The sequence below is a fragment of the Pieris rapae genome, chromosome 6 (genome assembly GCF_905147795.1).
Source record: "Pieris rapae chromosome 6, ilPieRapa1.1, whole genome shotgun sequence".
Lineage (NCBI taxonomy): Eukaryota > Metazoa > Arthropoda > Insecta > Lepidoptera > Pieridae > Pieris > Pieris rapae.
Genome location: NC_059514.1, coordinates 2,803,131 through 2,830,050, shown reverse-complemented (window position 1 = coordinate 2,830,050; position 26,920 = coordinate 2,803,131). Strand labels below are relative to the sequence as shown.

At 34.8% G+C, this 26,920-nt stretch overlaps 1 protein-coding gene across 10 annotated transcripts in view; it reads left to right on the top strand.

The window, feature by feature from the left end:
- LOC110994323 (ankyrin repeat and sterile alpha motif domain-containing protein 1B) overlaps positions 1–26,920 on the top strand; it is a 92,251-nt gene that overhangs the window by 16,398 nt on the left and 48,933 nt on the right. For 7 of the 10 annotated variants that reach the window (XM_022260893.2, XM_022260892.2, XM_045628569.1 and 4 more), the window contains 4 exons: positions 483–3,072; positions 15,755–15,886; positions 17,226–17,705; positions 22,206–22,365. In XM_022260893.2, the coding sequence (XP_022116585.2) occupies positions 483–3,072; positions 15,755–15,886; positions 17,226–17,705; positions 22,206–22,365 (3,362 nt within the window). Of the gene's footprint in view, positions 1–482; positions 3,073–15,754; positions 15,887–17,225; positions 17,706–18,846; positions 19,831–22,205; positions 22,366–26,920 lie in introns of those variants that run through there. The other 3 variants (XM_045628571.1, XM_045628570.1, XM_022260894.2) reach the window with 3 other exon arrangements.

Here is a 26,920-nt window from a genome sequence, read left to right as displayed (position 1 = left end):
ACACATTGTTTGCGATTCATATTTGTTAAAAACGAGCGTACAATCGTTAAAATTGTATATAACACTTCTTAAAAGGATGCAAAACAAAAACTCCAATGCGCGTCTCATTAAAATCTTCCATCCCTTTGATTTTGCCTAGAAAACGGTCAGGTACGAGTTTGTACACCAGATAAAGAGTACCGTCCTTTGATGGCGGGCAAAGGACCGACTGAGATAGTACATTCAAACAAAATTAATATAAACGAAACGTACACTTTTACTTTGAAAATGATACCATTAAAAGAATTTCTGATCTAACAAAGGCTTTAGAAAGTTAGAGGAAATTAAAACGTTTCGTCAAATCTCAATTTGGACAGTTATTATTAATATATTATTGTATATACATTATTTTTAACGCGGTGGCAGTAGATAATTATTTTATTTTTTATTTTTTTAGTGTTGTTTTATCCCAAATTTATTTTTGTTGCTTTTATGTTTTACAGGACAGCCCCAGAGACCCAGAAAGATATAAATACTAGCTTAACAACTTCATCTTCATCACTTGTAACCCGTAATCCATCCCAGAGTTTCGTCAAAAAGCTTGCTTCTAAATGCTTAAGCTTTAAAGCAAAGTTTAACTCTGCACCTAATATCACTAACATCTCTGAATCGAATGTAGATATTAAATCAAAGTCTGAAGTAAAATCATCGAATGCTTTGCATATTGGCAATAGCAAGTTTTTTAAGAAATTGTCAAAGAAAGAGGAGTCTGGTGAAATAAATTGCAACGACGAATTTGACACCATATCCTTAGATAGAGTTGGTATTTTAAATAGAGATTCAACGGTAAATCGAAGTAATAGAAGTTGTCCTGGATTTAAAACCTCTTTACCAAATATAACGGAAAATAATGAACTAAGCGATTCGAGAGAATCCATCCCCGAGGCCATAGTTGCTGCGGATAATAAAACCGATAAAGTAAAAGTGGTAGAAGCTGTAAATCCGGTTGCAAAACAAGATATCTTTGAACCTCGACCTCAAAGTAATAGAAAGTCAGTAATTTCTAACACGTCTGTAGAGTCGGCTCATCTAGTTAACGAGTGTTATGAGTCCTACGAATTTTCAACCCATTCTGCCGTTGTTGAATCTAAAGAAATAAAACAAATAAACTCTATATCAAAACCCAAACCCCCGCCGAGAAATGTTCCTGAAACGGTCACTACTGAAACCATTTATGAAAATGTTTATTTAGAAAAAAATAACACTCTTCCGCCAAAACCTGCACAAAGGAATCATATCCCGAGTAAAGAATTTCATGTTTCTTCTAATAAACCAACTTTGTACGAAAACATAATAATTCCAGTTAGAAAAGCCCCCGAACCCCCAAAAAGAACGTATTTTCCTCAGAAATCCACTGAATCATCACCCAGTATTAGTAGGTCGTCCACACTGTCATCATCATCTGATTCTATGATAGATGAAACAAATTTAGAAGATATTTTACTGTCAGAAAAATCTAAGTCTTTTCGTCATGGTCAAAAAGTTTTAATCCGTAAAGAATCAAGGTCCAGTATTAATAGAACTCAATCGAATGCTTCAGATTATTCCGACATTACGGAAGCTAGTGCCATTGAAAACGTCGATTGTAGTGGTGATGCAGATGACAGAGCATTATATTTATCCATGACTGGTACATTACCTTCAAAGAAAACAGAAAAAACTATTAAGAAAAAGGTTTTATTTAGACATAAGACATTCACAAATATTGAAGTCGATAGAAATTCAATAAACGTCAAAGATCTACCAAAATGGTCCAATGAATTCCTTAAAGAAACATTAGCTCACTACCATATTAGAGGAACAGGACACTGCATTTACAACGCACCTACCGTTCAAGAATTTATTTCTATTTTTAATAAAGACACTTTAGAGACTGGCACAGTTTCTACTGGTTCGAATAAGAAAAGGGATAGTTATTTTGAAACAGCAATATGCTTTTGTAGGCCTAAACCTCCCAAGTTTCACAGCAGTGCAGAAGATTTATTAGATATCGCACCAAAAGGCAAGGATACTGTAACAATTGACACGGCAGCGTTAAAAGACAAAATTGAGATTGTGAATACTTCATTTAGATGTTTCTGCGATTCGGAACAGTGTTCTTTACATGCAAGTAAACGTGAATCGCCCATTGATTTAATCGTTAAGTTTTCTGCAATCAAAAGAAGTTTATCAACACCCGATATCACGCTAGGTACTCTTTCTTTGACACGACAATCAGGTGGTTTAACAAAAAACAAATCAGTACCAATGAATTTAGAAGAACCCTATGCTGTAGTCACTTTACAAGATATCATAGATAGAAATAAATCAAAAACTCGTGAAAGTTTCACTTATGTTGAAATGTCACCGCATACCTCCCTGTCTTCCACTGATAGACCGTATTCCATCAAAGACATATCTGATGTAATTTCTTTAAAATCTACTAGATCATCTATCGATTCTAAATCTCTATCTGCTTCAGACCGTTTACCGCTAACAAAATCAACCTCGGAACACTCTGGCCATTGGTCATTGCAATCATGCAATTCAAATATAACAATTAAGTCGGATGCATCATACAAAACGTGCTTGGAAGAATCATCATCGGACGATGGTTCCGATGGTACTTTGCAATCGGATGAAGAAAGCTCTGATGCAGAGACAATAAAGTCTGACGTGAGCACGACCAAACGGCCGTGGAAACATAGTAACTCGTTTAGATTTGGTAATGCTCTGGTCAAAAGGAGCGATGAGGCAATCGATGTGATCGAGGAAGAGTCCAGTAAACTGGATACGTCATCCTCCAAGTCAGAGAGTGGGGTTTTGATAGATTCCGATTCTTCATCCGATTGCGGGGATAGTGGTGTTCCGGGGTCTGGGTCGCTTGCTTCGCTTGAGCATGGTTCGGGGTTGGTGGGTGTTCACAGTGGGTCTCGCCGGCGCTGGGACGAGGCCGAGGGGACAAGCGAAGGTGACGCGTTAAGCGTGTCCAGCGCTGCATCCAGCTGCGCGCCAATGCACCTCGCACATCACTACGAACACAGTAAAGTCTCGGTGAGTGAAACTTTTATGGTCTTACTATTTCAGGTGATAGGGAGAGCGTGACACGTTAAATCAGAACAATAACTTAATTGGTGTTTCACGCTCTTTAGTGACTGCGGTTTTTATTAACATTTGCCCCAATTACCAACTGACCTTGATACCTTAATTTTCCTAATTTAATTATACTATATAAATTGAGCAACATTTCCTACAATACCATGACCCGCAATTGTCACGCGATACGTAATTAGATTAATGTCCGCGGACAAGGAACGAATGTAAATGTTGATTAAGGCGTTGAATTGGATGGAAACATGCCACTAATAGGGAATGATTAAAGACGTCGTGAGAAATGCTCAGGCGGCGCACATGGCCTATCATTCGACAGGATGTCGTAATATGAATGCATGAATTGTGTGATTGTTGTCAGCTAATTCGTCAAATTGTACGCACCTACTTATTATCTATTTCAGTAGGCTTATAATTGTTTTAGTCTTATAAATTCAACTAATAAGGACATTGTTTAGTTACATTAATAATTTACAAAAATATATACAGTGAAAACCGTTTACATCGACATCGTTGAGTACAACATACCGGTTATAATGACCAAAATGAAAGGTCCCGGCTGAGCTCTATTGTATTGGATAGATTCTGATATTAGATTCTTAACAACGTCATCGGCTGTTACGACTATCGGTTTTTACGACCAAATATGAGTTGTTCATTCGATATTATAACAGATTTTGACTGTATATTGGAGCTACAAAATTATTTAAAGACTGTTGAAAAGATAATTATTTCAGAAATGACAGTTACTATATTTTCGTACAATAAGAATAGACATATTAATTATTATGTAAAATCATTACAAATATTCTTAAATAATAGGAAACTAGACCATTTAATCGTGTATTAAATTTAACAAGATTATCCACGTGATGGAAGCGCGAGCGAAGATCAGTCGCTCGCGGTATGCGTACGAGTTGTGCGTACAATTCGTTGTGTTGTGTTGTGTGAAAAATGTTTGTGTGTGTGTGAAGTTTGATCTAGATCAACTTTAGTAAGTAATTTTATACTTTAATTCTGAAATTATCGTAGAAAAGAAAAAATCTTGTTAGTATTTTTATCTTCTTGTGAGTTGTACCTTATTTAAAAGGCTAATTTGTAGTTTGTATAGTAAACAAATGATTAACGCGTTTCGCGAGTATATCGGGAATGTGTCAAGGTTTCCATAACCCAATTTTATTAATCGTAAACATTTCTCATTTCGGATATATGTATTGAGAAATTCAAAGGCAAGATTTTATATGAAATCCTTTTTCAATTAAATAACTACACTCATAAATTAGACGATTAAAAATCATGCGTTTGTGTTTTAATTATGATATTTATACTAAAGACGGAGCAACTGCTTCCAGATTAAAATTATTGGTTGAAGTCATATGCCAGTGAAAGAAGGGCAGTGTTGGTTTGAGATCGTGCGTTCGAATCTTTAAACAAACGAACACAGAAATCCTAAGGCAAAGCCGCCACTGATTTTCTTATGTGCCAGTGAAAAATTAGTTTCCTATTGTGTCATTCAAAATCTTAAATTTGCTATTATTAACTTTGAATTACAGACGAAATTTATATATTAATCAAAACCAAATACACATTATATATTTAATATTGTTGGGTCCTATAAAGTTTTATCTTACATATGCTTTGACAGACCTATTTGTCTCTGTATATATAACAGAGAATATGCAATAATCAACATAAAATATGTAGTAGGTATAATAAAAGACAATGTCCCAGCTATTAGCACAGTTAACTCAAACTTGACATATATTGAACGCGGCATACAGAAGAACTTATATAATTTAAATACCGAGAAAACGTGGCATCTGTTGCTCGATCGTGGAAAATGTCGAATGTTGAAACGGAAATAGGATTTCATGAATTTTGGAGTAACGCCAGAAAGTGCGTACACAATAATTACGTAATTTTACGAAATCATATGTATTTGCGTTGAAAATATTGTTCTAAATGGCTTTTCGTCTCGTATCGTCTCTCGTTACTGGCGATTTTGTTTTAATATTACTAATGAAATAGCAGAAGAAACATGACGATTGAAACCATTAACAAACCGATGACAACTATAGAGTCGTCTTATGGGTCTTGTTCTCTTCTCCATACAAGAAGCAAGCGTTTATTGTAAAGAAAGAGTTTGTGTACTTATGTACACGCGTTAGAAGTTATACTTCTTTGGCGTATGTAAAAAAATAAATAAAATGCAGTAGTGATTGACGATAAATATTAAAACTAATTAAAAAGATTTTATTTAAATAAATAAATAATTAGTAAATACTATCACACCGTCGTATATAAAATTGATTTAAAAACAGCAAAATAATACATATTTATTTATTCAGACTGTTTAATTTTACTGTTACGAATATACAACTTGAACATAGTTATCGATTTCCATGCCACCTAGACCTAACTTTACGATGTCGAATTAAGGTGTTGGTATGCGCGCGCATCGTAAAAATTCACTCTCGTCATTTTTCTCCATCGCGCCAAAAGAAGTATAACTTCAAAATTCCATTTAACAGAGCCGGAACATGTACATGACAGTTGTAAGTATGGTATGATTTAAACCCTGAGTTACTTGATATAATACGGGATGTATTGTAAATTTTATTATTTAATGAAGGTTTATTAAAACAGAGATTTACATTAAAACTCACGAATAAGACTTAGTGGAATGCATACCAATAACAAGACAATGAGATTACTTCGGTAATACGGCATTGTTCTAATTACTACTTAATTCTACGTCAATAAAGAAACTGACCCAGTTTTGACCGTATGAACGACCCACAAGTAATATTGTCTTTGGTTCATTCGTTCATCGACTCACGTTCAAGCTTAGAAAAGAAAAGAAAAAACTTGAAGACTTGCTACGCTATTTTCTTGAAGAAAAGAAAGTCTTCAAAAGGCCGGCATCGCACTCGCCTTCAGGCATTGAGAGTGTGGTCGTATCACAAATACAAATAATTATCGAAATTTCTGTTGAGGTAGACCTATTTGTTTGTTTACAATAGTTGTTAGTTATAACACTACAACCTCTTTAGGTCCTGGCCTCAGATTTCTGAATCTGTTTCATGATCATTTTTTAAATCTAATAGGTAAGTAGGTGATCAGCCTCCAGTGCCTGACACAAGTCGTCGACTTTTTTTGGGTCTAAGACATGTCGGTTTCCTCACGATGTTTTTGTGTGTTTCACCGTTCGAGCAAATGCTAAATGCGCACATAGATGAATGTCCATTGGTGCACAGCCCGGGATCGAACCTACGACCTCATGTATGAGAGTCGCACGCTGAAGCCACTGGGCTAACACTGCTCAGTTATAAGATTTAGGCATAAATCTAATTTTTTAATGTTTTTTTGTGTAGGATAATTGGTGTACGTATTATATTTACGTTACGTTCGATACGTTTTATCGAATTAGTAGTAACTGTTAAGGTAGAATAATGTAGTGGAATAAATAAATAAATACTTTTGCACAGTTCCAAGTTAAATATTGAATTCAGAAATGCTCGTAGTCAAAGCTATTATATTCACCTCACACTTCTATTTCTTAAATTGATGCAATATTATATCTTGCAATTTCAGGTTATAGTATGTTTTATGTTTTTATATTGCTTTATAGATAAGTAAAAAACTGTATCTGTAATAAACAATTTTAAATATATATTTAGTGAAGTAATATATGATTATTGTAGTACTTATGTAGACTCGCCTAGTCTCGACCATCTTATAGTGTTGTGTCTGAATCACAGGCATAACTCAAACAATACCACTTAATAATCTCGCGCTTAGAGTTGATTTTTAGTGTAATTCACGAGGCGGAAGTACTTGTTTTAACAGGTCTAAATCTGTAGTCGTGAATTAATTATAAATTGATAGGGTATTGCATCACCGACATGTGGCGATGCGGTCGTAACGGACGTTATTGTTTTGTTATGCTTATACAATAGGTGTTGTTATAACAAAGAGTTTTTATAGCTAATAGACTATACTGAACAACACTTAAGTCATAGATTTTTTGTATCAGACACAGTAATAGACAAAGCGATGAGCCTCCTGTGCCTAACACACCGACGACTTTGGGTGTAAAGCCAGCCGGTTTGCCAAATGCGCAAATTTGCATTGACACAAAGTACATTGATGCACGGGAATGAAGGAATGATCTTCGCACTATAAGACTGTAATATACAGAAGTTACATTTTTTTAAATCATTATAGTAATCACAGATAAAGATTTATCTGTTATTGGACGCATGCGGCGTTACCTCGCCCTGAGACGTTCCATTTCAGTTTTTCCTGCTTAAAGTGCAAAAATTTACACAATTGTATTTATGCGTGCAAATAAATGTAATTTTATCAATACAGGTGTGATTTTTTTATTTAAGTATCTCTCTATATCCATATAAAAAATCTATCAAACAAATAAAATTAAAATTTGTAAAATGCAACCATTCCATCAGTATTTTCTTATGACATTGTCACGTTCAACTATCGTCAGTAAACCGACTTTACAGACAACCAATATTTTTTACTGAATTAATTAGTTAATTAGTGATGAAGAATTGTTTTGGGAAATCAACTACGTAAATTAAACTTTAAATAATGTACCTATATCCGGTTTTGTATCCAAAATTCGGTCCGTAAGTGTCACGAATCGAATCATTTTCAGAGGACTTTATAATTCTTAGAATTTCCTAATTACTAATATATAAATGCATCTATTATTAAAAAAGGAAAGTTGTATTTCACATGAACTAAATATTCTTAAGTGCGCTTTAGTTCCGGGAAAATAACTGAATATACAAAGTACATCAAAGGACTCAATATAAATTGGGTGCGCATGCGCCGTCACGCCACTGAGCTCATTACTACGGCGCCAATGGTGTTGCTTGTTTAGATTTATTCTGAGTACTTAAAAATAATTTACGATATAGCTTAGATAACATTATTATGTAAATCGATTAAAGTTACCAAGGACTAAAATTTATTAACAATATGCAATAGTTTATATATAAATAATAATATATATATATAAATTATAGTTTATATATAAATTATAAATAAAATATAGTTTATATATAAATCCAATGCCACCAAAAACTTTACTTATAAAAAGTTTTACCGTAAAAAGATTTGAGATCCATGTATAAGCAAGTACGTCCATTTATTCAGGCCCTACTTAAGCCTTTTATCTTAAGTTAGCTAACTTAACAACATCTTCGAGTGACCTATATTACAAATCGCAAATGTTTTAATATAGATTGACTTGGTAATTATAGCTTCTAGATTTATCTACACCGAAGTCATATGAGATCGAAAATGGCTTAAACTAATTCGAAATAGGATGGTACGGCCGCGCCGCTTTTTTGGTCGACTTGGCGCGAGAACTGGTGTAAAAGTTAAATAAAAATAAAACATGTTTATCACTTATTCCAATGGTCAATAAATTTGAATCGGTAGACATCCCTATTCATCGGCAAAGAAGACAGGTATTCAAAGCCTAATTCCGTATTAGAAAAATAACGTTAGACATATTCTCAGGCTTTTTTGACATAATTATTAATATACCAAAAATAAAAGCTACGTTGTTTGAACAGTTCCTTAATCGCTTTTTCTTTATATTAACATTTATGCTATGTGATCATCTGAACTAACAACCATGAACTTATATATGAACTTATATATATAGAAAAACTGTTACTAAATGCGCAGTCGAAGAAAATGCTTTGTAATTGCGAAAATTAACATAATACTCAAATCAGCCGCACAATTACACACAATAAGCATTATCGTGAAAGGATATCTATGTCTAATAGGCTTTTATGGAGAAAATTGTCCATTCAACGTCCGCCTGCTTCCAATTTAGACCTCATCCGCGGCTTGAGATTGAATTACTCGCCCCGCTTGTCGCTTGATAGATTGGGTTAAGTGAGGAGTTTAAGAGATTTAATTCCCGCAAAATGTTCTGAATTTGCTGTGAGTTGTGCGAAAAATATATAGTAACACTGTGTTTACATTACAATAACAAAGTATTTATTTATTTATTCACACTTATACTTGTAAAGAAACACAATACATAAAAATTACAAGGGATGCAACGGGTGGCCTTATCGCTAACAAACGATCTCTTCCAGGCATTATTAGGATATATAAAAAAGGGAAAAGGATTTAAATAGGTAATCTTTCTGCTGAATGCAGTTTCCAGACAACTCAGACATAAAAAATTAGGAACACATAGAACTTTATTTAATATAAAATTACATGCAAAGGTTTATCAATACAATACCTGCTGAGTTTCATCATCGGACGTCGAGGCAGAATAGAAAATTCGACCCGTATCACCTCGACTTCCGCCGTGCCACAACTGAGCCTTTTTCAAGGCAGTTTTTGCCGCGCACAACCACTTTGTGGAACCAGCTGCCCCCTGAAGTATTTCCGAACCAATTCGACTTAGGGGCCTTCAAGAAAAGAGTGACCAATTCTTAAAAGGCTGGCAACGCACTCGCAAGCTCTCTGGCATTGACAGTGTCACTTGCATCAGATGGGCCTTCTGCCCGTTTGCCCGCTGTTCTATAAAAAAAAAACATTTTTAAACGTATATTAACTCTGCTACTGTATCAATATTATATGTGTTTAGAGACAATGGATGATTTCTTATATTGTATTTCAAACGTTAAATATTTTCAAATGTAGGCAATGAAAGCTGTTTTTTATAACAGTTTGCCACATTACAGGTGGAAAACGGGCAGGCACAAACTTAAGAAAGCCTCAGATGTTCAGCCAATTTAACAAATAGTGCATATGACGTCTTTATTCTTAAACATGGATTGAAGATACTATTACTTTGTATGAAATAAATCATTATTTAAAAATGCGTACTAGGTACAGTGATTTCATTGCTCCTATAATACTATAAGGGTAGGAAATAATTTGCTCACTTTAAGCCACAATCGGACGGTCCATGATCATTCACAATTACGCAATTGTATCCACTTATCTGCATGCGAAGACAGTGCCCATATAGACGATGACATTCTCGTAAATTGCCAACGATTTCACTAGTTCTTTAATGTGGCGAGTTTTACTGTAACTGGAGATGTGTAGGCGTTACGGATGTATGACACGACGGAATTTAGAACGTTTTATAAGCTTTTTATTACTATTTATTTAATTCTGGAGAAGCAGTGTTGGCCTAATGGCTTCAGCGTGCGACTCTCATACCTGAGGTCGTAGGTTCGATCCCCGGCTGTCCACCAATGGAGTTTCTTTCTTCTTATGATCTTGTGAACGCATACCCTTCCTTCCGGGATCTCGCTGAGAGTAGTCGTGTGTAACCCGTGTTTGATTTAATTTAAAAAGTTTCAAAATTCTAATAATTAAAATATTAGCAAGTACTAGGATAACAGTGCGCCGTAGGAGTAGCTACCTTTGTTAAATCACTGCCCACTTGTTGACGCCCCCAGCGCATACGCACGTTGCAGGAAGGAGTGTCAACCAAGGCCACACCCCCGAACGGTGACTAAATCCAAGATATATCTCCTTGCCATTTCTGTGCTCTTGGTACAAGATCAAGGTAACAACACTACCACACAATGAATACCTCAATGAATAATTCCCTGGAAAAATCTACGTCAGAGCCTAGCTTACAGGAACAGGAAGAGCATACCTTTGTCACTTCTAGACAGAAACGTAAACGCCTTGCAAAAACTCACAGTGAGGAAATTTCTGACTTTAGGGAAGAAATGAAAAATATTATTACTTTGTGGGGAGAGAACCATCAGAAGCAAATGGACAAGCTATTTCCAATGATTTCAGCCCTTAATCTGAGTAACTCCAATATAGAAAAGTCTATTACTTTCTTGGCAGAACAAAATGCAGAGTTTCAAAATAAAATTGAATCATTGGAAATGGATTTAAAAAAGCGCGATGAGCAAATTTTGATTTTAGAACAAAAACTAGAAGATACCGCCAGACAACAAAAGAAGACAACCATTGAGATGAGAAATGTACCTCTAGAAGGTAAAGAATCTAAAGAGGACCTCATTAAACTTATGGCAAACCTTGCCCAAAATATAAATTCAGAATTTAACAAAGAGGACATAAGGGACATATACAAAACAAAGAGAAAATCTTCCACAAAAACAGTAGTTGTTGAACTAACTTCTACAGTTATAAAAGACAAATTACTCCACGCCGCTAAGAAGTTTAATACTGGTCCAAACAACAAACTGTCTGCTAAACACCTCGGTTTTAAAAAGGATCCTGATGTACCGATCTTCATCTCAGAGTCTTTAACGCAAAAGGCAAGCAGGCTTTACTTCCTAGCTCGGGACTTGAAAAGAGTGAAGAACTACAAGTATTGCTGGACGGCCATAGGACTAGTATATCTGCGAAAAGACGATACGTCTACCATAATACAAATAACAAATGAGGCCCAAGTTCAAAGCTTAATGAACATGGACTGACTGATCGTTAAATTAGTTCATTTCCAGCCTTTATTTAAACCATATTGTATCTCACTCTCTTGCGTGCTGAATTCAGGTATTGTAATTATTTCTTATATTTGTTACTTAAGTTTATATAACTCACATGTACTGGCTAGTCAACTTGCCTCTTTTATGTTATGTACTAACTCACACTCCTATCTTACTTTCCCTATAAATAGTTTTAAACCACTACACATAACTGCTTACTCTTGTACAATCGTGCCTCAATACCTACCATTGCATAAACACTTCAAAATAAAATTACTTGATCGCCAATTCCTAATGCACACCCTATCCTGCTTCATCCTACCTTGCTCCCTACTGGTTCCTCGCTTATGGAAAACGCCATATTTAAATACACCTCTCTACCCCATGGACCTACCCAAACCCAGATATGGATAGATATTTTGATGATATAGACAAAACATCAAAATTCTCCTCAACCCTCTGCTCACAATTACAATTACAAACCAATATTGACTCCTTTTCTAATTCTGACTGTGTAGAATGTAATATTGAGGACGTTCATAGTTTAATTCATAACCCAAATCATTTTACTAAAGTCTTAAATCAGAATATTCGTGGTATATCAGCAAACTTTGCAGGTTTGCAAACTTTGTTAGTTAGGTCACGCACAAGTTGGGATGTCATTATACTGACTGAATGTCGGATAAGGGACAACAATAACTTGCCAACACTGCATGGCTATAATTCTTTTCATACCACATCAAACTTACTACAAAACGATGGCGTGGTAATGTACATCAAGGACTATATCCCTACCCATATAGAGGAACCGGTGTTCATGGATGCTAATTGCTTGGTAGCTAAAATTGACCCAAATACAATTATCATTGGCATATACCGTTCTCCATCATATAGCAATAAATCGAATTTTATATCATCACTAAATAACTTACTGACAAGATACACTAGCTACAAAACTATTGTATTGACAGGCGATATGAATGTTATAATTAATAGAGAAATCATAAAAGATGATGTCAGAGACTATTTAAACCTAGCAGCCTATCACGGTTTGCTCCCTACCCACACATTTGCGACACGAGTAGATAACTGCCTTGATCATGTCCTTCTGAAAACTAAGGTTCAAGCACACACATTTGTTGCCCAAACATCACTGACAGATCATAAAACCGTTTTACTATTTCTTAAGTCTAAATTAAACCATGGTGGTACCGTGAGTAGGCCGTTAACTAAAATAGACTACGAGGGCCTCGCACTTAGCCTTTATAATATGGATTTAAGTCCTCTCTTTAATTCGTCTGATGTAAATTTCGCTGCGAGCTTTTTGATTGCATCTGTTACTGAAGCCATCAAGTCGAACTCGACGCAAGTTAGTCCCTCGAAAAGAAAAATGATAATTAAGCCCTGGATAACTCCCGGTCTTTTGAAGTGCATGCGAAACAGGGATAACCTACACAAAAAGGCAAAAAAATATCACAATAATGAGATAATAATTACCACATATAAACGATACCGGAATTTCTGCAACAATTTGTTAAGAAAACTAAAAAGGAACTATGAAAATAATGAACTAAATAAAGCCAAAAACAATCCAAAACTACTTTGGAAAACAATTGACACGATAACAAATAGACAAAAATCGCTAACACCTCCTAATGAATTGCTAAAAAATTACTCCAATAATTTGGTAGCGGTCAATGATATAAATCAATTTTTCGTGGGCGTTGGCAAGAATCTGGCGGAAAATATATTACAAAAGAATTATTCTAATTCTGTTGTTGAATGCAGTTTTGGAGATAATAGTAACCATAAATCTCTAGTACTATTACCAACTGATGAGAGTGAGGTGGAAAAACTTGTTATAGCCCTCAAGAGCGATGCCACAGGGCGAGACGGGATTAGCGCTAAGATTCTAAGGTCATATAAAGCAATTATTGTACCCCCTCTCACACATATATGTAATTTGGCTCTCAGCAATGGTTCCTTTCCATCTGCTTTTAAACAAGCGTTAGTAATACCAGTTCATAAAGGAGGCCTCGGTAGGGACCGTGTCAACAGTTATAGACCGATATCCATCTTACCAGCAATGTCTAAGGTTTTGGAAAAAATAATCAATAACAGGCTTATAAAATTTCTAGAGATGAACAACATTCTATCTACTTCCCAGTACGGTTTTCGCTCTGGAAGATCCACCGGGGATGCAGTTCATGCACTTACTGACTACATTATTAGGAACCTAGAGGGGGGCATGAAGTGCATAGCTATATTTCTGGATCTAGCTAAGGCTTTTGACACGGTATCTATAGAAATCCTATTAAAAAAACTTGAGAATACTGGTGTGAGAGGGGCCCAATTGGGACTATTCAGTGACTATTTGAGCAATAGGACCCAGGCCACAAAGATTGGTGATAGTGTGAGCGAGGACCTTCCTGTTCGATACGGTGTCCCGCAGGGTAGCGTATTGGGTCCTACCCTGTTTTTAGTGTATATTAATCAGCTATGCAACCTACAGTTAACCAATGGAACCATTGTAACCTTTGCGGATGACACGGCTTTATTATTTAATGCACCGACTTGGGGGGAGGTTTACGCTCACGCCCAATCTGGCCTGGATAGGGTGACGGATTGGCTTAGCGACAATGTCTTAACGCTCAATGCAGACAAAACAAAATACATGGCATTTACAAAACGAGGGTGCCATCCACAACATCAGTGGACAATCGTGACTCATTGCTGCCCCCGTCTGCAACGCTCGAATGGTTCGTGCGACTGCCCACGGCTGCAAAACGTTAGTACACTAATGTACCTCGGCGTACTTATAGACCATAATCTTAGCTATAATGGTCACATTGAATTGCTTTCGGGACGCTTGCGTAAGCTAATGTATGTATTCAGGAGCCTGCGTGGGGTTGCTGACTCTACTACAACTAGAATGGTGTACGAGTCGCTTTGCCAATCCCTACTAATTTACTGTGTCTGGGTCTGGGGAGGCACCTATAAAACCTCTCTCCTGAAACTTGAGCGAGCCCAACGTGCAGTTCTTAAAACCTCATTGTCTCTCCCCTTTCGATTCCCTACTGATGAACTTTATAAAACCTGTTCTGTACTTACAGTTCGTCAACTATTTATCTTATACACTATTCTTAAACAACATTCGCTGTTATTCTTTGATACCGCTATATTGGACAAACGTCGCAAATATAACGTTTGTACAACCCCATCTTTTTCTAATTTTTCTCAACGATCGTTCTCTTTTCTTGGCTGTTACTTATATAACAAACTCAACAAAACTCTAAATATATATGCTAAAACAAAAAAATGTGTAAAGCAAACACTTCATAAATTTTTAAGTACTTTGAGCTATGATGAAACTGAAACTCTACTAGAGGTAATAAAATAATAATTTTCACTTAATATGTTCTTGTCATGTCAAACACCCTTTAACACTCACTAACACACGCATGCGTACCCTTCCCCACTATCACACACACTCACATACACAATCCCTTACAAACTTCCTTTTTGTTATGTATATGCTATGGAATGGAAGCCTGGTTATCCATATTACAGGTTCTTACCTAGTTTGGAAACCAGTCTCCCAATACTGTTACTATATTAAGAATTATTATTGTTAATGTTTAAGGGAGAAAAATAAATAAATTATTATTATTATTATTATTATTATTATTATATAATTATATTACTTAAATATACAAACAGGGAGAGATAAAATTGGTAAACAAACTACCAAGATAGTTCGCTCCACCAATTGCTCAAATATATTTCTTTGAGCCTTAAAATGAGCCTTCCACTGGAACCGGCCTTGATAGCAAAACTAAATCTTCGGGAACCGATTGATTATTAGCGTTGTAGCGATGCACTCAAACTTCTGTTTTTATTAGGCATAATATTAATAATGATAATAATATTTATTTAAGTAAAAATGTATATGTTACCAGGATTATAGATACAGTATAACAATTGTCTATGTCGCGATATTATCATTATTTTTTTCCCAAAATATATAAATTTAACGGGTCATGGTATAAAGACTATTATCTACTTAAGCATGTACTTGTTTAAGCGCTATATATGTCCTAAACAACCCAAGAATAGTACCTAAGATAGATCTATTTCAACAGCCTACCCCTCCCAAGAAGCCTCCCCGGAGGAATTTATCAGTCTCCCCCACCCATGCCAACTCTCCGTCATCTGGCTACAGCTATGAGCTAAGGTCTCATGCCAGAAGTCAAGATGACTTGGACGAAATCCAGGTGAGTCGTCATGTTGGGGACATCTGGAACACCGTAGTATACTTAGCACCATGAAACCTGGATGCGAGAATCATATTTTATGTAGTCTGTATTTGTTTGTTTTGTATATTATATTGTTATGTAGTACGGATGTAAGTGACCTAACATCTAGTTGTAAGTGCGCGTTGTTATTAACGGTAGTAGTATTTAGCAAGGAGTAGTTACATACATACATAGCCTACGCATGTAGCAACACTCAGAGTTGTTCATTAAAGCCATTTTAATAATGTAAATAAGTCAACCATAATATCAATTAGAAACTACAACAGCGTCCATACTCTGAAACTCTCAATACCGATACACTAAATTCAATTAAACGGCAGTTGAAATATATTATAACATCAAAGGGACCTCATATTTGCCCGTAAAGACAGAGGAATCTAATACAATACAATTCAGCCGGGACTTTTGATTTTGGTCAATATAACCAGTATGTTGTTATAAACGATGTCGTCGTAAACGGTTTTGACTATTGAAGTGTCGGGAGTCATTATTGGAAGTTTCGAGTAGGCACTTGCGCAGGATTGTGTTTCTTAGTAATTTAATAGTCGACTCTGAGTGCTACATACGAGTATGTTTTGATTTAGATTAGTTGCACTAAATCGAGGTTTAGCTTTGAATTAGTTTCTTTGTACATAAAATTTTCCTCTGGGTATCATTAGCAAGAAGTGTTTCAAATGTGGTGTCGTCACATGATTGCAAAATTGTAAGATATATTTGTAGTACAGTTAAAGTAGTATACTTTAAGGTGAGTTGTAGGTCCATATTCTAATTCGTAACTCAAGTCACAATCTCATCTTGAGCAATCTATTGTCTACAGAATTATCATACGGAAAAAATTCATGAAACTGGAATTTAGTTTGTTTGACGTTCTAAAATTGGGGCCATAGATCAGTGTTATCTAACGTGGAGCCCACGCCCCACATGGGTCAATTTGGTTGTTAATGTATTAAAGTTTGGATTTATTGAATTTTTTTGAAAGTTTACATACAACACGCAGAATGTTAACAATTTAATAGTAATTTCTTCCTAAAACTATTTATTTAAATTTCTTAAGTGAACAATTCAATATGTTAATATTAAAAATTATATATGTTACATTGGGGAGACATAAGAATTTTAGGAACACTAAGGTGGACATGGCACAAAAAATTTTGGGAAACACTGGTCTAGACTTAGCACTAAGAATGACTCCTGTATGTCAAAAACATAAAATGTGGCACACTACCGTTGATGAATTTCACCTGTATGTTATATTTATTTAGCTTTGAATAATTTTGGTCATTCTTCTTTGTTCCAGGGTTCAAAGCACTACCTCAAGCACGGTCGATCAGTCGATCAATACGTTGACGGTAAACTTTCCTACATGGACTATGAGGAGAACCACAATTCGCCTCGGGCGATTCCTGTCCCAAACCCACGGCCCAGCCTCAAAACTCGCACGCAGCCGGTCGCAATCACTGCAATGTACGAGAACGTGGTGATAAAAGAGCAGAATCCAAGACGGAAATTGAGAAGAAACAATTTTGGACCCCAAAGCGAGGATACGATCGAGAGGGTGAAAAAGTATTCGAACCAAGAAAGGTCTTCCCTGGAGAGTTTGTTAGATGATCAGTCAATGAACAGTCCAAGCGATTGTGAGCGGTATTCTGATGGGCCGAAGATTGATATTCCTCTGTCTCCAAGCCATTATGAACAGCCTCCTACGCCTGACCATCCGCCTCCGTCGGCCAAGCAAGCGGAGAGAAGCATTCATGAAAGGATACGACCGTTAAGTCAGGTCAGTTCTAGAAGGTTTTCTTAAGCTGAGCTTATGCTTTCATCTTTTATAAGTTTGTGTGGGTAGCAATTTATCTCCTTCTGTAGGATGTAATTATTTTTAAATATATATATATATATTGTATTTTAAAACGTTCTTGTCTCGTTGCTATTAATAATATGAAGTTCTGGATTACAGGACTAGTAGGTTAATGATTTCTTGACTGGCTAGATTGTTGTAGTCAGTGTGGGTAGTTGTAAATTTATGCAGTTAATACGGATGCATGTTTGTTGATGCATGATTTCTTAATAAATAGGTCATTAAACTTTGAAGTATTTATACCCGAATAAAGCGCGTGCCAGTAGTTTAATAACTTTATTTGTTCTTTCGGACAGATTTAAACATAATAGATAAATTGTGACAATCAAGCGCCTTTCAATTGGGTTGAAAAATTTTAATCTAGCGTAAAATCCTGTTTTTTTATCGATAAATAAGAAACATTTAATTTTATAAAGCTGCAGGCATATCGAGTAACACAACAAACCCTATTAAAAATTTATGTAAATAATTTTCGCCTCTTTTTTTTATACAAGCCAATTGAAGGACACTTTTAGTTCTTGTTATTTTAGATGCTTCACCTTATTTTGCATGCGTTTGATTATTAATTCACAATTACGTTAAATACGCTTTTATTAAATTTATCATATTTTACCATATTTCCAACATAAAAATTACCTAAACGATAATCTAATAATTAGATACTGTGACATTCAAAACCCTTTAAATTTGATAAAAATGTATTTAATTCGAATTATTAACTATTCAATTGTATTTGTAGCGTTAAATGTTATAATTTGACTCTAAGGGTCTGTTTCACAATGTCCGGATAAGTTCCAAATAAGCTATTTATTACTTATTGGTAGGATAAACAGTATTTTTGCGTTTCACGACTGTCAGATAGCGCTATTCGTCATGAAACGCGATGTATCTTATTCGGAACTTTTATCTTTCGAATAATTTATGTGTTGCATAGCTATTTGGTACTTTATCCATACATTGTGAAACAGGGCCTCAGTCATGTATTTCGAAATTTGGACTAACAAAATCTTATCTCACACTTGCATGTGACCACAGCACAAATTAATTATTTAAAATATTTCAGCTTATAATGGAGGTTGTAGAAGAAATAAGAATTAGAAAGAAATCGCAGGGCGATGTTACGATACCGTGATATATAGTTTAAGTTGTGAAATTCGCCATTTGTGCATTTATTTACAGTGTAAACATAGTTCCAGGCAAATAATCCAATTGTGCAGCGACTAGCATCAGACCTAAATATTAGAGATATCGCTTATATGAACTTTTGGATATGCCATCATAACAAAGTGTTCTCGACCTTAGGTTGGGCCTGACACCTGTGTATGATACTGTTAGCAAATGATTTACTCCTACGACTCATAAAGATAAAGTAAAATTGACAAAACCAAGACCAAGAATGTAGTGCCACGGGCTTGATATAAATATTATAATAAAATCAAATAAAAAATAGACTTTATTTATCTATTTTATTGCAAGATTTTTATCCTGCTTTGAAACTACGGACTTTTAAAGAGATTTTTCAAAGGTCGGTTATAATAAAAATCAAGCGGGAAAGTTTTTGATATTTGAATGAAGTCAAAGGTTTGCCAAATTTTTTTTAATACGCTACTATGTTTACACTGTATCGATCTTCAAATATTGTGTGTAATCGGTGCTGAGATATAAAGTATTGTAAATAGATTTTATATTTTACAAGTATTCCTTAAGGTGCTATTTAGTTAAATCGAAAGCATACATGTTTCTTAGAGCATTTATTTTGTTTATTTTGAAATATACACGCTTAAAGTAAAAGAAATATGACGTAAAATTATTTCATAATTTTTATATGCAGTTTGTATGATTCCTGTTTTAAATAAAAACGATCCGTTAAATCAATTTAGGAACTGACAATTAGTATTATAGAAGTGATGATAAGTAGATATAAGTCGTACGCAACATTATATTTATGTTAAATTTTAAGTTTCTTTCTGTTACCTATTTAAGGCTTTCATGTATTATTTCCGATTATTTACATATTTTACGTGAATAAATTTTTATTATTTCTTAATTTTGTTTTTTTTTGTTTTTATGCACACGCCGTATTTGTATTTTATGTTTTAAAAGCGCCTGCGATAATTTTAAAGCAATCGTGCCTTCTTATATAATGTCTTGAAGATGTTTTTGGTAAGTAAAATAAAATTTGAATACCTTGGTCGATGAAGATGCGTATATTCATACTGAGAGTTCCTGATATAGATACTATAGAAGTATAGTAATGTTTGGTTACCTAAAATGCTGACGTTATTGATTTTATACTCACAAAAGGTGACTAGAATAGAAAAAGTAAAATACATCATCGATATCCGATTACCGATTACTGACGCTTCAAAACGTATTTTTTTATTACGAAGAGGAAAGAGGACTTAAATCTAGTTAAAATAATGAATCACAGCCAGTAATTAGACATCGAATATTTACAGCTTTAATTGTTTTTAAATTTAGTAGTTATTATTCTTAGTATATAATTACAATTGGTTTGATATAAAACAGGAGTGATTTTTTTTTCACGTGTGAAGTGTTAAACGTACCTTGGCTGAACCGTTGTTGTTTTAAGTATCAACACTTACTAAGACATTAGTACATTTGCTAAGACGTCTATGACGTTAGTCAAGTGAAATGAGCAACTTTTTGCGTATGCTGTTAGCGTATGCTAACCGGAGGTGAGTAACTATCTACTATAGAATTGCTATAATTATTCCGCTAGGAGATTTTTAACAGATTCGTTTCTATCCTTTGCTGTGTCAATTAATTTTACACAATCACGAATTCATTACGGTGTAACTGTGCTTAATATTTATTATGCAAAGTGTATACAAATAGTAATAAGTTTACTTTGTAAGAAATATATCCGTGGTTAATCCAGGATTGTCTAAAACATACGTAGCTTACTAACCGCCACCTTCGGTTTGAATCTGTCCCTTTCAGTCATAGTGTAAGCTATGGTGGAGGCTGACAGTGACGGCCCGTGGAACACTTTCAAAGCGTTCTGTGAGGCCGTCGTAACATAATAAAGAGAATACGGAAAGGGTTCGGGAGTGTAACCCAGACGACCCTCAAAGCAAAAAAAGGCCTGGAAGACGATGACGCGATTACGCGCGTACTCCACTGTGACCTTCGCACCGAATTGGGCAACTCAGATGTTGGGCTCGCACAGCAGACGCTGATGACGGAGACAGGATTAAGGGAGACTTATATATACTATTGGGTTTTAGTGGCTAGGTGCTCATTGCACCATACGTACTGAACCCCACACTCCCCGCGTCACTTTTAATCGTAACCCCGACGCGGGGGTCCGTAAATTGATTTCCCAACAATAAAAACAGAATTGTCTACGTACCTATCATTATAATATAATAATAAATAAGCAACTTATTTACAAAACAAACAATATCACAGAACAGGGTACAAGTAAAAGTAGTCATTGTTTTTATATTACTGCTGCAGGTTCTTCCAGATAACGCAAGTGTAAGACTTTAAAACTGCACTTAATATAAAAACATTCGCAACGAAACACCAAAGTTAATTCGCAGTGTACAATACTTTGCTGGCTCTAATTCACTAAAAAGTCCATAACGATATTGATTTTCCACCTTGACCTTAAAAGTACAATTTTCCATGTTTGATTGATTGCTATTTTAATTAAAATTTACGAAACTTAAAAGCCGAAGTAATGCCAATTACATTCGTAATTTAAATTAAATAATTTATCACCGTGGATATAAAATTTCTCAGAATTAATCTTTATTTAAACGATATATTTTCTCCAATGAAGCTATTCTAATTTAAAATTTATTTATATCAATGACGTTAAAATATGTAACATAAATCTTATAATTTGAAAAATTCAAGGAATTACACTGAATAAAATAAAACTGTCTAGCTACCTCGAACATAATTTGGTTGTATGTAGAAATAAATTACGGTTTAATTTGAGTGCAGCAAAGCGGTCAAGAAGCAGAAAAATTTACTTATTGATTGATATTATTTGATTATTCGTATACTTGTGTGAAAAAGTTAACTGTGACTTAACACATTGAATGCTTAAACAATGGATACAAAGTAACAGACGGAAACCAAAACTTTTTATGGCGAATTTTGATTTAGGCAATATGGAAATATATATGATTGTACATTAGTATTCTTATTACAAAAAAACAATTTTTTTCGGATCCGAGTGGTCGGCATACAGCTCATTGTGTGCCGACTCGGATCCGAGAGCTACGGATGGCAATGGTTAAAAAAAATGAACGGGACGCTCGCTCGGATTCGTGTGTGCGGCACCGCTACCGTGACCCCGCTCCACTCGGATCCGAGAAAGCACTTAATGTGTTAAAAAATATCTCGTTACCGGGTATAGGGGAGTAATGAGACATTATTTGACAGGAATACAAGAGAAGATCAACGTTACGAGACAGTCAGACAGAGACCGACATCAGTCTGCTAAGAGCAGCTTCAGCAGTCTCCGTAGCAAGTGGCGCCACTGATAGGAGTGGTAACACGGACAATTGTGTTGAAGAATACGTCTGCGATGTACCGTTTGCAGGTAAGTTTAGTTTAAGGGCTTTCGATGTGTATTGTCTTACTAACGGTAAAAGCTAATCGGAAGAATGGTTGGAGTGGTTTTTTGTTATTCCGAAATGGTCACATAGGGCTGTTATATATTAGGGCGTACTGCGTAAGAATAATATATTATATCTAAATTATATTAAATTTGAAAGCAATGTGTTTCGAGTTATTGCCAACCTTAAAAGTAGTCCACTTAACTTTAAAACTTGAGACATTTGTAAACGGAAAAAAAAGATGTACAGGTACCGGCAAACTTCTTGAGCATTAAACAAAGGAGTGGGGGAAAGTTTGCGCATCGTATCACAGCGCGGCACACAACTCATTTGACTGTCACTCGCTCGAACGTCACTCTCCCAGTGATACCTAAAAATCGCTTCTACGCAAGCAAGGACATTTGTTTAAGATGTTTGCTGGTATCTGTAACTGCATTATCAGTTCTGTGTTAGTTCAGAACATACTTGCATATATAGATATACTACAAATAAGTCCTAAAAACTTCATGCTTTAGCACCAGAGCGGCTTAGGGTTAGTAGAATCCATGGATGTCCCAAATCTTAGTAAAGTAAATACCTACCCGCTTTACGTTTTAAAACGCTGGGATAAATCATCATAATTTGATTGCTAAGAAGCATAGCTTATTCACATCAGCAATTTGTACTTAACATTATCGGTATATTCGTTTAGAGGTTAATTCCACAGAGACACATACACAAATACAACAAACTTTTAATAACCCTCTTTTCGCGTCGGAGACCCAAAGTTCTGTTAAATAAATTATTATAATATTTTGAATAAACAAATCCTCTAATTCACATATATATAAGAATGTACAGTACTAAATAAATTTACAATAATATCCTTAAATTCCAGTTAAACTCTCCCAAAAATCATCTTGTTGACAGACTTTTGATACAATGAATTTCAGTCCATCGAATTGAAATTTTTCGATACGACGTTAGCAAACATCACGTCAACTGGCTGCCAGACTGCAAACAGTGGGCCTCGAAAATATTCAGTCAATATTGTAGGCTCATCTGATTTCGGTTCGCGCGGTTCCACACGGGAAATATTTGTTTGTGATAAATTTCGATGCGTCGCTAATGACCTAAATATACCTTTCTTTACATATACTTTACACACCGCTGGATTTACTCTCAAAAGCTGTCTTGGCCTCCAACTCCGCCCCCTGGCTTCTATCCTGCCGGCTGATGTCGCAATCTTGGTATCGCACGGTGCATAAGTCATGATTAGGCAGGCATCAGTCTCACATAAACAATAACTATCCCTCAAAAGAAGAAATACAATTATTTACATACATTAATAAATAGTTGTAACTTATCATGTATGAAGTCTTGTAAGTTTTTATGAGAAAATAAATAAGGATTATTATTATTATTAGGATCGCGAGCCATCGCGCCACCGATAACCATATTGGTATACTCATTGAAAGTTACACAGTAAGATTTTAGGTCCTCTAACCAACCAACAACTAACCAACTCAACGGGACATGTGCCGACGTACTAGCTTCTCCTGCAATTACACGGTTAAAGTATTCATTCACCAGAACTTCATTATATTAATTATTTTTATGCAATCACTATCAGTATCTTTAGATCAAGAGAGTGCTGTTCAACTGTTATTCACTGTACTTCACACACGACAATGGATTTGTCTATGTGTGACAAATCCATTGTCGCTACCAGGAAAAGAACGAAATATCATATCATAGATTAGCATGCTATAACTCAAAAAAATCTTAAAAATAATATATTAAAAACTAAAACTATATCGATTATCGAAGATTCAGTTAATTTATACCTTAATAACATTTTGATTCATTAACATGATTATAGGTTCGACGCCATCTTGATAATGATTGATGGAAACATTATAATTATCATTAATGACTCAAAGAAAAGGCAATCCTTTAATAACTACTTTTTATATTATAAACAATTAGTATAAGTAAGATTGTTTACTGAATAAAATTACTGCTATTAAGTACCAAGTACCTCTTACAAAGTTTTATAAAAGGTATTGTAACACCTCTATTTGTGTTTCCTGATAGATCGTCGATAGCTATTTTAGTGAAAATTATTTGTTAGGTCATAGGCATCATGTTGAAGACCAAATTCCCTTGCCATTCCTGTGGGTCCTTGCCTTGGTGAACCTTTACAAAAGCTTGAGTTCAAACTATATTCTAACACTCTAAAATTATCAGAGTTTAAAAATTGAAAATGATCTAAGAGTTTCTAAAAATAATTGCCTATCATTTCCTTAATAAACGGTATTAAATATCTTATACTAGTGTAATGAGAGGATCTAACGGTTGCGGTGACCCAAAGTTAAGGTGAGCATATTATGAGGAAATTTGCGGTTTGGGGTCGACGTGAGAAATTATAACATTCATATAATCGGCTTTGTACGTTTATCTTAATGCGTTTTTTTAATTTATTTGGTATGGCTTTAATTTGTGCCAACTGGGTACAAGGTACTTCGCCAGTGTCGTGTAGATGGAGAAGGCATCTATGCTTTATTTAATAACTAGTGACCCGCTCCAGCTTCGCACGGGTGCAATGCTGATGAAAAGCAGGTTTTTATTATGTATTGTTATTTCCGTCGCTGGAAAGCTCCGATAATATAGGCGTTTGATCGCTTCTAAATAATCTGTAATGGGCTGTATAGATCTATATTAAATGAACAATGTATTCAAGGTATTTAATTGGTTAAGGATTAATGCTGTATTGGTTAAAATCGCTTCAAAAATTAGCCATTATTTGTCGTAAAAAGTAAATGACAAAAAAAAGTTATTGTGGGTTATCCATAAGAGATAGACATATACCATCACTGACTTTTCTGTAGACCTTTTCAATGTGTACAATACTTAGTACATTATTACAAACTCGTAGGGTTCAGCCTGCGTTTGCAATGTAAGCGGAAAAAATGTAATTATTTACGACATCACATTAGAAACCTCAAAAATAACAGTACTTCTCCACTATTTAATGGATGTTATTATACAATTAACCCTTCCTCTTGAATCAATCTATCTATTAAAAAAAACCGCATCAAAATCCGTTGCGTAGTTTCAAAGATTTAAGCATACAAAAGGACATAGGGACAGAGAAAGCGACTTTGTTCTATACTATGTAGTGACTATTCAGATACTGTTCGATATTCATGTAAGACACTCCAACGTTTAGTTTCTAGTTCTGCCGCCATTACCTTATTTATATTGAAGATCATTTTTTTCTATGGCTAGACGTGCTCAAAGAAAAGCAAATAATATCGTGGCGCCGGCGCTTCGCACTTTTTATTTTATTATCCCTCAATGACTTAACCGTGATAAATTTCAATGAAGTCGCAAATGGTTACATTATTGTATATTCACCAAAGTTTTGTTTGAAATATGGTTTTCCATGTATTCGTCGTAATTTTTTTTTGTGAGGCTTAAATTTTCTTCGTTATATCTGTTCTTCCATTGTCATGCCATATTTCAATCGTAATATAGCAAATGGCGCAGGCGGCATAGGCGTGCCCTGGTAAATTTACAAGTCACCAGGGCATGCCCATTTTCAAATTAATTTTCGTAATTAATAAGCCATAGTCATGATTTCTAGCGACGTATTTATTTAATTCATCTACCTGTATATTGTGGTATTGCGTGAGAGAGTTCCATTAGAGTTGTGGTTACAAATTCTAACGGAATGCTCATCTTTCAACATTAATGTAATTTACAACTATTTGTGTTCTTGTTGCCGATACCTGTGAATGAAAATTATAATGTAATAGTTTTTATTGCTTCATATGGGTACTATAGATAGAGTTTGTTTGTTGTAATAAAAATAATAATAGCAGGAACTGTCTATCGAGAATGGAATGAAAAATATTGCAAAACATTATTTTGAAAAGTAAGGAAATGTTCCCGATAACATGTACCATCCCTTACAAGTGTATCAGTATAATTATTTATCGTAATTTTTTAACAGATTATAACATTAACAGATAAATAATTGTTTTACAACTTAAAACAATTATAATTACTTATTACTATTAATTTTGAACCATGGAAGATTTAATTATTATACGTACCATACTTATAAAGTATTTGTTATGTCCTGAGTCCATAATTAACAGGAATAAAATCAAGAAACTGTTACATATATACTTGGGTCAGGCCTGACGTAAATTTCGCGTTTCTATTTTTTTTGTTCTTAGTTGTTTACTTGAAGCAAACCATTCTCGACTCCCAGTAGATTATAATTCATTAATTATAAATAATTATTATTATTCATATTATTAATTATAAATATAATGAAAATATATTCGGATAATTACCCTAATATATTTTTATTATCTATATATAATGAAGCCCTACATTGCCCTCTAGCTAAACTCCTCTAAACTATCCTTTTTCACTAGAATTTCGATAACGTTCAATAATATCTGCCTTTTTTAGCACAATAACGCGGACATTGTAATATAAAAAAGGTAAAATTAATTACTGAAACCTTCGTGTTGAATTCAAGTT